The 11726-nt window shown below is 62.8% G+C and overlaps 1 protein-coding gene across 1 annotated transcript in view; it reads right to left on the bottom strand.

The window, feature by feature from the left end:
- The window catches only part of LOC116937995 (serine/threonine-protein kinase mTOR), a 221813-nt gene that overhangs the window by 150785 nt on the left and 59302 nt on the right, over window positions 1-11726 (bottom strand). Inside the window, 4 exon segments of the mRNA XM_076058486.1 lie at window positions 3658-3777; window positions 5012-5179; window positions 7501-7587; window positions 8246-8493. Of these exon segments, the coding sequence (XP_075914601.1) occupies window positions 3658-3777; window positions 5012-5179; window positions 7501-7587; window positions 8246-8493 (623 nt within the window).

The raw sequence follows: 11726 nt of genomic DNA, 5'->3' as shown, positions 1-11726 counted from the left end.
TGATGGGGGAGGTGATGGGGGAGGTGATGGGGGAGGTGATGGGGGAGGAGGTGATGGGGGAGGAGGTGATGGGGGGAGGTGATGGAGGAGGTGATGGGGGAGGTGATGGGCGAGGTGATGGGGGAGGTGATGGGGGAGGTGATGGGGGAGGTGATGGGGGTGAGGTGATGGGGGAGGTGATGGGGGAGGTGATGGGGGAGGTGATGGGGGAGGTGATGGGGGAGGTGATGGTGGAGGTGATGGGGGAGGTGATGGGGGAGGTGATGGGGGGTGATGGGGGGAGGTGATGGGGGAGGTGGGGGGGGGTGGGGGAGGTGATGGGGGAGGTGATGGGGAGGTGATGGTGGGGGAGGTGATGGAGGAGGTGATGGGGGAGGTGATGGGGGTGAGGTGATGGGGAGGTGATGGGGGAGGTGTGGGGGAGGTGATGGGGGAGGTGATGGGGAGAGGTGATGGGGGAGGTGATGGAGGAGGTGATGGTGGAGGTGATGGGGGAGTTGATGGGGAGGTGATGGGGGAAGGTGATGGGGGAGGTGATGGGGGAGGTGATGGGGGAGGTGATGGGGGAGGTGATGGGGGAGGTGATGGGGGAGGTGATGGGGGAGGTGATGGGGGGAGGTGATGGGGGAGGTGATGGGGGAGTTGATGGGGGAGGAGGTGATGGGGGAGGTGATGGAGGGGTGATGGGGGAGGTGATGGGGGAGGTGATGGGGGAGGTGATGGGGGAGGTGATGGGGGAGGTGATGGGGAGTTGTGGGGGAGGTGATGGGAGGTGATGGGGGAGGTGATGGGGGAGGTGATGGGGGGAGGTGATGGGGTGGTGGTGGTGGGGGAGGTGATGGGGGAGGTGATGGTGGGAGGTGATGGGGGAGGTGATGGTGGAGGTGATGGTGGAGGTGATGGGGGAGGTGATGGTGGGGGGATGGGGGAGGTGATGGTGGAGGTGATGGGGGTGGTGGTGGGGAGGTGATGGGGGAGGTGATGGGGGGTGGTGGTGGGGGAGGTGATGGGGGTGGTGGTGGGGGAGGTGATGGGGGAGGTGATGGGGGAGGTGATGGGGGAGTTGGATGGGGGAGGGGGGATGGGGGAGGGGGGATGGGGGAGGTGATGGGGGAGGTGATGGGGGAGGTGGGGAGGAGGTGATGGGGGAGGTGATGGGGGAGGTGATGGGGAGGTGATGGGGGGAGGTGATGGGGGAGTTGATGGGGGGGGAGGTGATGGGGGAGGTGATGGGGGAGGTGATGGGGGAGGTGATGGAGGAGGTGATGGGGGAGGTGATGGGGGAGGTGATGGTGGGGTGATGGGTGAGGTGATGGGTGAGGTGATGGGGGTGAGGTGATGGGGGTGAGGTGATGGGGGTGAGGTGATGGGGGAGGTGATGGGGGTGAGGTGATGGTGGGTGTCATGTTACTGGTGGGGCCACGCAGTATCAGGGTGATGTTGCCGGTAGTGCGGTGGAGAGCTCAAGGTGACGTGAGACCAGGCTAAGTGGCTGCGTGAATGGGTGGGTGGATGGGTCAGTGGGTGGGGGTGGTTGATTGAGTGGTGGATGAGTGAGTGGATGAGTGAGTGGATGAGTGAGTGGATGAGTGAGTGAGTGGATGTGTGAGTGATGATGTGAGTGGATGAGTGAGTGTATGAGTGAGTGGATGAGTGAGTGAGTGGATGAGTGTATGAGTGAGTGGTGGTGAGTGAGTGTATGAGTGAGTGTATGAGTGATTGGACGAGTGAGTGGGTGGTGAGTGGGTGGGTGAGCGATGAACAAGTGAGTGAGTGTATGAGTGAGTGAGTGTGTGAGTGCGTGTGTGAGTGAGTGGATGAGTGATTGTATGATGAGTGAGTGGACGAGTGAGTGTATGAGTGAGTGGGTGGATGGAGTGAGTGTATGAGTGAGTGTATGAGTGATTGGACGGTGAGTGGGTGGGTGAGTGGGTGGGTGAGCGAATGAACAAGTGAGTGAGTGTATGAGTGAGTGAGTGTGTGAGTGAGTGTGTGAGTGAGTGGATGAGTGATTGTATGAGTGAGTGAGTGGACGAGTGAGTGTATGAGTGAGTGGTGAGCGAATGAACGAGTGGATGGGCGAGTGAAAAAGCCAGTGGGTGGGTGAGCTGGTGGAGGAGTGAATGGATGGGCGAGTTGAGTGGACGAGCGAGTGGGTGAGCGAGCGAGTGGGCGAATGATGGACGAGGAACTGAACGGGCTGAGTGGACGAGTGAGTGGACGAGTGAGTGGACGAACGAGTGGACGAGCGAGTGGGTGAGCGAGCGAGTGGGCGAATGATGGACGAGGAACTGAACGGGCTGAGTGGACGAGTGAGTGGACGAGTGAGTGGACGAACGAGTGGACGAACGATTGGACGAGCGAGTGGGTGAGCGAGCGAGTGGGCGAATGATGGACGAGGAACTGAACGGGCTGAGTGGGCGGCTGAGTGGGCAGACGGGCGGACGAGCGAGCGAGCGGACGGACGAGCGAGAGGGCGAGCGAGAGGGCGAGCGAGAGGGCGAGCGAGCGAGTGGGTGAATGATGGACGAGGAACTGAACGGGCTGAGTGAGCGGCTGAGCGGGCGGACGAGCGGGCGGGCGAGCGAGAGGGCGAGCGAGAGGGCGAGCGAGCAAGTGAGCGGATGAGCGAGTGGGCGAGTGGGCGAGTGGGCGAGCGAGAGGGCGAGCGAGTGGACGAGCGAGTGGGCGAGCGAGCGGGTGGGCGAGCGAGTGAGCGGATGAGCGAGCGGACGAGCGAGCGGACGAGCGAGAGGGCGAGCGAGCGGGTGGGCGAGTGGGTGAGCGAGCGAGTGGGTGAGTGAGAGGGCGAGCGAGAGGGCGAGCGAGAGGGCGAGCGAGTGGGCGAGCGAGTGGACGAGCGAGTGGGCGAGCGAGCGGATGAGCGAGAGGGCGAGCGAGGTGGGGGAGCGAGCGGACGAGCGAGTGGGGGAGCGAGAGGGCGAGCGAGAGGGCGAACGAGTGGACGAGCGAGTGGGCGAGCGAGCGGATGAGCGAGAGGGCGAGCGAGTGGGGGAGCGAGCGGATGAGCGAGTGGGTGAGCGAGCGAGTGGGTGAGTGAGAGGGCGAGCGAGAGGGCGAGCGAGAGGGCGAGCGAGTGGGCGAACGAGTGGACGAGCGAGTGGGCGAGCGAGCGGATGAGCGAGAGGGCGAGCGAGTGGGGGAGCGAGCGGACGAGCGAGTGGGGGAGCGAGAGGGCGAGCGAGAGGGCGAGCGAGAGGGCGAGCGAGTGGGGGAGCGAGCGGATGAGCGAGAGGGCGAGCGAGTGGGCGAGCGAGCGGGTGGGCGAGTGGGTGAGCGAGCGAGTGGGTGAGTGAGAGGGCGAGCGAGAGGGCGAGCGAGAGGGCGAGCGAGCGGGCGAGCGAGTGGACGAGCGAGTGGGCGAGCGAGTGGACGAGCGAGTGGGGGAGCGAGAGGGCGAGCGAGAGGGCGAGCGAGAGGGCAAGCGAGCGAGCGAGCGGACGGACGAGCGAGAAGGCGAGCGAGTGGGGGAGCGAGCGGACGAGCGAGCGGACGAGCGAGAGGGCAAGCGAGCGAGCGAGCGGACGGACGAGCGAGAGGGCGAGCGAGCGGACGAGCGAGCGGACGAGCGAGCGGACGAGCGAGCGGACGAGCGAGCGGACGAGCGAGAGGGCGAGCGAGCGACACCCACCCCTAGGGGTACCTGCGAACCACCGTGGGCATTTCCTGTGACTCGAAGAGCTTCACGATGGGCGGCAGCAGGAGATGGAGGTAGTCGTCTAGGTTCGCTCCAAACTGCTGCATCGCCTGCAGCAGCTGTGGGGGTCACGGATAGAGTGGGTGGGGGTCACGGTGGCAGTGTGGGTGGGGATCACTGTGTGGGTGGGTGGGTGTCAAGGATAGAGTGGGTGGGGATCACGGTGGCAGTGTGGGTGGGTGGGTGGGTGGGGATCACAGTGTGGGTGTCAAGGATAGAGTGGGTGGGGATCACGGTGTGGGTGGGTGGGTGGGTGGGGATCACGGTGTGGGTGGGTGGGTGGGGATCACGGTGTGGGTGGGTGGGTGGGGATCACTGTGTGGGTGGGTGGGGATCACTGTGGCAGTGTGGGTGGGTGGGTGGAGATCACGGTGTGGGTGGGTGGGTGGGTGTGGATCACGGTGTGGGTGTGTGGGTGGGTGGGGATCACTGTGTGGGTGGGTGGGTGGGGATCACTGTGTGGGTGGGTGGGGATCACTGTGTGGGTGGGTGGGGATCACTGTGTGGGTGGGTGGGGATCACTGTGTGGGTGGGTGGGTGGGGATCACTGTGTGGGTGGGTGGGGATCACTGTGTGGGTGGGTGGGTGGGGATCACTGTGTGGGTGGGTGGGTGGGGATCACTGTGTGGGTGGGTGGGGATCACTGTGTGGGTGGGTGGGGATCACTGTGTGGGTGGGTGGGGATCACTGTGTGGGTGGGTGGGGATCACTGTGTGGGTGGGTGGGTGGGGATCACTGTGTGGGTGGGTGGGTGGGGATCACGGTGTGGGTGGGTGGGGTTCACTGTGGCCATGTGTCCGTGTGGGTGGGTGGGTGGGTGTGGGTGGGGTTCACGGTGGCCGTGTGGGTGGGTGGGGTTCACTGTGGCCGTGTGGGTGGGTGGCAGTGTGGGTGGGTGGGGTTCACTCCCTCCCTCCCCCCTCTCTCCCTCCCTCTCCCTCCCCTCCCTCCCTCCCTCCCCCTCTCCCCTCCCCCTCCCCACCCCTCCCCTCCCTCCCCCTCCCTCCTCCTCCCCCCACCTTGGTGGGTGGCAGTGTGGGTGGGTGGGGTTCACTGTGGCCATGTGTCCGTGTGGGTGGGTGGGTGGGTGTGGGTGGGTGGGGTTCACGGTGGCCGTGTGGGTGGGTGGGGTTCACTGTGGCCGTGTGGGTGGGTGGCAGTGTGGGTGGGTGGGGTTCACTCCCTCCCTCCCCCCTCTCTCCCTCCCTCTCCCTCCCCTCCCTCCCTCCCTCCCCCTCTCCCCTCCCCCTCCCCACCCCTCCCCTCCCTCCCCCTCCCTCCTCCTCCCCCCACCTTGGTGGTGACGATGCGCGAGTGGCTGCTATCGTGCATGAACACCCGCAGGATGTGCGGGATGAGCTGGGGGAGGTAGAGCTTCAAGTCCCCACCAAGAGCCACCACGATCTGCTCCAACAGCAGGATGATGGTATTCTGCATCGGGCTGTTCACCGTCCAATACTCCTGTGGGTGGGCGGGTGGGCGGGCACGGTGGGTGGGTGGGAGCGGGCACGGTGGGTGGGTGTGGGCACGGTGGGTGGGTGGGTGGGTGAGTGAGCGAGCGGGCGGGGTGAGGTGATCGAGTTGAGTTGGTGAGCGAGCGGATTGAGCGAGTGGGTGGGCGGGTGAGTTTTGTGGGCGAGTGAGTGAGTGGGTGAGTGAGTGGGTAAGTGAGTGGGTGAGTGAGTGGGTGAGTAGGTGAGTGGATGAGTGAATGGGTGAGTGACTGGGTGAGTGAGTGGGTGAGTGAGTGGGTGAGTAGGTGGGTGGGTGAGTGAGTGAGTGACTGGATGAGTGAGTGGGTGAGTGGATGAGTGAGTGGGTGAGTGGATGAGTGAGTGGATGAGTGAATGGGTGAGTGAGTGACTGGATGAGTGAGTGGGTGAGTAGGTGGGTGGGTGAGTGGATGAGTGAATGGGTGAGTGAGTGACTGGGTGAGTGAGTGGGTGAGTAGGTGAGTGGGTGAGTGAGTGGGTGGGTGAGTGAGTGAGTGGGTGAGTGAGTGAGTGGGTGAGTAGGTGAGTCAGTGGATGAGTGAATGGGTTAGTGACTGGATGAGTGAGTGGGTGAGTGGATGAGTGGGTGGGTGAGTGGATGAGTGACTGGATGAGTGAGTGAGTGGATGAGTGAATGGGTGAGTGAGTGACTGGATGAGTGAGTGGATGAGTGGGTGGGTGGGTGGGTGAGTTTGTGGGTGAGTGAGTGACTGGATGAGTGAGTGGGTGAGTAGGTGGGTGAGTGGATGAATGGGTGGGTGAGTGGATGAGTGAGTGACTGGATGAGTGAGTGAGTGAGTAGGTGGGTGAGTGGATGAGTGAATGCGTGAGTGAGTGACTGAATGAGTGAGTGGGTGAGTAGGTGGGTGGGTGAGTAGGTGGGTGGGTGAGTGAGTGGGTGAGTGGATGAGTGAATGGGTGAGTGACTGGGTGAGTAAGTGGGTGAGTAGGTGGGTGGGTGAGTGAGTGGGTGGGTGAGTGGATGAGTGAGTGACTGGATGAGTGAGTGGGTGAGTAGGTGGGTGGGTGAGTGGATGAGTGAATGGGTGAGTGAGTGACTGGATGAGTGAGTGGGTGAGTAGGTGAGTGGGTGGGTGAGTAGGTGGGTGGGTGGGTGGGTGAGTGAGTGACTGGATGAGTGAGTGGGTGAGTAGGTGGGTGGGTGAGTGAGTGGGTGAGTGGATGAGTGAATGGGTGAGTGACTGGGTGAGTGAGTGGGTGAGTAGGTGGGTGGGTGAGTGAGTGGGTGGGTGAGTGGATGAGTGAGTGACTGGATGAGTGAGTGGGTGAGTAGGTGGGTGGGTGAGTGGATGAGTGAATGGGTGAGTGAGTGACTGGATGAGTGAGTGGGTGAGTAGGTGAGTGGGTGGGTGAGTAGGTGGGTGGGTGGGTGGGTGAGTAGGTGGGTGGGTGGGTGAGTTTGTGGGTGAGTGAGTGACTGGATGAGTGAGTGGGTGAGTAGGTGGGTGAGTGGATGAATGGGTGGGTGAGTGGATGAGTGAGTGAATGGATGAGTGAGTGAATGAGTAGGTGGGTGAGTGGATGAGTGAATGCGTGAGTGAGTGACTGAATGAGTGAGTGGGTGAGTAGGTGGGTGGGTGAGTGAGTGGGTGAGTGGATGAGTGAATGGGTGAGTGACTGGGTGAGTGAGTGGGTGAGTAGGTGGGTGGGTGAGTGAGTGGGGTGGGTGAGTGGTGAGTGAGTGACTGGATGAGTGGTGGGTGAGTAGGTGGGTGGGTGAGTGGATGAGTGAATGGGTGAGTGAGTGACTGGATGAGTGAGTGGGTGAGTAGGTGAGTGGGTGGGTGAGTAGGTGGGTGGGTGGGTGGGTGAGTAGGTGGGTGGGTGGGTGGGTGAGTGACTGGATGAGTGAGTGGGTGAGTAGGTGGGTGGGTGGGTGAGTGAGTGGGTGGGTGAGTGGATGAGTGAGTGACTGGATGAGTGAGTGGGTGAGTAGGTGGGTGGGTGAGTGGATGAGTGAATGGGTGAGTGAGTGACTGGATGAGTGAGTGGGTGAGTAGGTGAGTGGGTGGTTGAGTAGGTGGGTGGGTGGGTGGGTGAGTGAGTGACTGGATGAGTGAGGGTGAGTGAGTGAGTGAGTGGGTGGGTGAGTAGGTGGGTGGGTGAGTGGGTGGGTGAGTGGATGAGTGAGCGACTGGATGAGTGAAAAAGCGAGTGGGTGGGTGAGCGAATGAGCGACTGAACGTGCGAGTGGATGAGCGAGCGAGCGAGCGGGTGAGGAGGTGGTGGACGATGAGGTGGATGACGAGGGAGAGGAGGTCGCCCCACCTTGATGAGGGAGAAGATGTCGTCCATGTAGGGGCGGATGTGTTGGCGTACAAACGACACCAACATGCCCAGCTGCTGGAAGAGGAACTGCGGGTTGAGGGGGGAGGGAGGGAGGGGAGGGGTTAAATTGTATCGCAGGGTACCCCCATCACCATCACCACCACCACCACCATCACCACCACCATCACCACCACCCCCACTATCACCACCACCATCACCACCACTACCACTACCTCCACCACCACCTCCACCACCATCACCACCACCACCACCTCCTCCACCTCCACCACCACCACCACCACCACATCCACCACCTCCACCACCACCACCACCACCACCACCTCCACCACCACCACCTCCACCACCACCACCACCTCCACCACCACCACCACCACCACCGCCACCTTCACCACCACCACCACCTCCACCACCACCACCACCACCACGTCCACCACCACTACCCTCTACCACCACCACCGTCTACACCACCACCACCACCACCACAAACCATCTCCATCTCTACCACCACCACCACCTCCACCACCGTTTACACCACCACCACCTCCTCCACCACCACCACCACCACCACCCCCACTACCACCACCACCTCCACCTCCACCACCACCACCACCGCCCCCACCACCACCTCCACCACCTCCACCACCACCACCTCCACCACCACCACCTCCACCTCCACCACCACCCTCACCACCACCTCCACCACCACCACCACCGCCACCCTCACCTCCCGCACGCTGCTGTCGCAGCTGCGGATGACCGCCAGGAGGGTCGGCGTCACGTGTGGCAGAAACTGCACCCCCTTGAGTCCCAGACTCTTGAAGATGAAAGTCACCGCGTGAACCACCATGCTGTGATGGCCGGCCAGGGACGGGTCGCGGAGCACCCGCATCAGGGCAGCCACCGCCACGGCGGGGTAGAACTCCTCAAGAGGCACGTTGCCCATGTTGACAAGCATCTCGGAGGCACTGTAGTCTCCCGCTAGGAGGGGGGTGAGGGTGACACAGGGGTGAGCGGTGGTGGTGAGCGGTGGTGAGCGGTGGTGAGCGGTAGAACTCCTCAAGAGGCACGTTGCCCCATGTTGACAAGCATCTCGCTGGCGCTGTAGTCTCCCGCTAGGAGGGGGTGACACAGGGGGTGAGTGGTGGTGGTGAGCGGTGGTGGTGAGTGGTGGTGAGCGGTAGAACTCCTCAAGAGGCACGTTGCCCATGTTGACAAGCATCTCGGAGGCACTGTAGTCTCCCGCTAGGAGAGGGGTGACACAGGGGGTGAGCGGTGGTGAGCGGTGGTGAGTGACAGTGTGGTGAGTGGTACAACTCCTCCAGCAGCACGTTGCCCATGTTGACAAGCATCTCGGAGGCACTGTAGTCTCCCGCTAGGACGGGGGTGAGGGTGACACAGGCGGTGAGCGGTGGTGGTGAGCGGTGGTGAGCGGTGGAACTCCTCCAGAGGCACGTTGCCCATGTTGACAAGCATCTCGCTGGCGCTGTAGTCTCCCGCTAGGAGGGGGTGAGGGTTACACAGGGGGTGAGCGGTGGTGGTGAGCGGTGGTGAGCGGTGGAACTCCTCCAGAGGCACGTTGCCCATGTTGACAAGCATCTCGCTGGCGCTGTAGTCTCCCGCTAGGACGGGGTGAGGGTGACACAGGGGGTGAGCGGTGGTGGTGAGTGGTGGTGGTGAGTGGTGGTGGTGAGCGGTGGTGAGCGGTAGAACTCATCCAGAGCCACGTTGCCCATGTTGACAAGCATCTCGGAGGCACTGTAGTCTCCCGCTAGGAGGGGGGTGAGGGTGACACAGGGGGTGAGCGGTGGTGGTGAGCGGTGGTGAGCGGTGGTGAGCGGTAGAACTCCTCAAGAGGCACGTTGCCCATGTTGACAAGCATCTCGGAGGCACTGTAGTCTCCCGCTAGGACGGGGTGACACAGGGGGTGAGCGGTGGTGAGTGGTGGTGGTGAGCGGTGGTGAGCGGTGGTGAGCGGTACAACTCCTCCAGCAGCACGTTGCCCATGTTGACAAGCATCTCGGAGGCACTGTAGTCTCCCGCTAGGAGGGGGTCACACAGGGGGTGAGCGGTGGTGGTGAGCGGTGGTGGTGAGCGGTGGTGAGTGACAGTGTGGTGAGCGGTAGAACTCCTCAAGAGGCACGTTGCCCATGTTGACAAGCATCTCGGAGGCACTGTAGTCTCCCGCTAGGAGAGGGGTGAGGGTGACACAGGGGGTGAGCGGTGGTGAGCGGTGGTGAGTGGTGGTGAGCGGTGGAACTCCTCAAGAGGCACGTTGCCCATGTTGACAAGCATCTCGGAGGCACTGTAGTCTCCCGCTAGGACGGGGGTGAGGGTTACACAGGGGGTGAGCGGTGGTGGTGAGTGGTGGTGGTGAGCGGTGGTGAGCGGTGGTGAGCGGTAGAACTCCTCAAGAGGCACGTTGCCCATGTTGACAAGCATCTCGGAGGCACTGTAGTCTCCCGCTAGGACGGGGGTGAGGGTGACACAGGGGGTGAGCGGTGGTGGTGAGTGGTGGTGGTGAGCGGTGGTGAGCGGTGGTGAGCGGTAGAACTCCTCAAGAGGCACGTTGCCCCATGTTGACAAGCATCTCGCTGGCGCTGTAGTCTCCCGCTAGGAGGGGGGTGACACAGGGGGTGAGCGGTGGTGAGCGTTGGTGGTGAGCGGTGGTGAGCGGTGGTGAGCGGTAGAACTCATCCAGCGGCACGTTGCCCCATGTTGACAAGCATCTCGGAGGCGCTGTAGTCTCCCGCTAGGAGGGGGTGACACAGGGGGTGAGCGGTGGTGAGCGGTGGTGAGTGACAGTGTGGTGAGCGGTAGAACTCCTCCAGCGGCAAGTTGCCCCATGTTGACAAGCATCTCGCTGGCGCTGTAGTCTCCCGCTAGGAGGGGGTGACACAGGGGGTGAGCGGTGGTGAGCGGTGGTGAGTGACAGTGTGGTGAGCGGTGGTGAGCGGTAGAACTCCTCAAGAGGCACGTTGCCCATGTTGACAAGCATCTCGGAGGCACTGTAGTCTCCCGCTAGGAGGGGGGTGAGGGTTACACAGGGGGTGAGCGGTGGTGGTGAGCGGTGGTGAGCGGTAGAACTCCTCAAGAGGCACGTTGCCCATGTTGACAAGCATCTCGGAGGCACTGTAGTCTCCCGCTAGGAGGGGGGTGAGGGTTACACAGGGGGTGAGCGGTGGTGGTGAGCGGTGGTGAGCGGTAGAACTCCTCAAGAGGCACGTTGCCCATGTTGACAAGCATCTCGCTGGCGCTGTAGTCTCCCGCTAGGAGGGGGGTGACACAGGGGGTGAGCGGTGGTGAGCGGTGGTGAGTGGTGGTGAGCGGTGGTGAGCGGTGGTGAGTGGTGGTGGTGAGCGGTGGTGAGCGGTGGAACTCCTCAAGAGGCACGTTGCCCATGTTGACAAGCATCTCGGAGGCACTGTAGTCTCCCGCTAGGAGGGGGGTGACACAGGGGGTGAGCGGTGGTGAGCGGTGGTGAGTGACAGTGTGGTGAGCGGTAGAACTCCTCCAGCGGCAAGTTGCCCCATGTTGACAAGCATCTCGCTGGCGCTGTAGTCTCCCGCTAGGAGGGGGTGACACAGGGGGTCAGTGGTGGTGGTGAGTGGTGGTGGTGAGCGGTGGTGAGCGGTGGTGAGTGACAGTGTGGTGAGCGGTACAACTCCTCCAGAGGCACGTTGCCCATGTTGACAAGCATCTCGGAGGCGCTGTAGTCTCCCGCTAGGAGGGGGTGACACAGGGGGTCAGTGGTGGTGGTGAGTGGTGGTGGTGAGCGGTGGTGAGCGGTGGTGAGTGACAGTGTGGTGAGCGGTAGAACTCATCCAGAGCCACGTTGCCCCATGTTGACAAGCATCTCGCTGGCGCTGTAGTCTCCCGCTAGGAGGGGGTGACACAGGGGGTGAGCGGTGGTGGTGAGTGGTGGTGGTGAGCGACACAGTGGTGAGCGACAGTGTGGTGAGCGGTAGAACTCCTCCAGAGGCACGTTGCCCCATGTTGACAAGCATCTCGCTGGCGCTGTAGTCTCCCGCTAGGAGAGGGGGTGAGGGTGACACAGGGGGTGAGCGGTGGTGGTGAGCGGTGGTGGTGAGCGGTGGTGAGCGACAGTGTGGTGAGCGGTAGAACTCCTCAAGAGGCACGTTGCCCATGTTCACAAGCATCTCGGAGGCACTGTAGTCTCCCGCTAGGAGGGGGGTGACACAGGGGGT

Source organism: Petromyzon marinus (genome assembly GCF_048934315.1).
Source record: "Petromyzon marinus isolate PM22_M1 ecotype Great Lakes invasive population chromosome 75 unlocalized genomic scaffold, UKy_Petmar_22M1.pri1.0 chr75_unloc.4, whole genome shotgun sequence".
Classification (NCBI taxonomy): Eukaryota; Metazoa; Chordata; class Hyperoartia; order Petromyzontiformes; family Petromyzontidae; genus Petromyzon; species Petromyzon marinus.
This window is presented reverse-complemented; position numbering and strand designations above follow the sequence as displayed.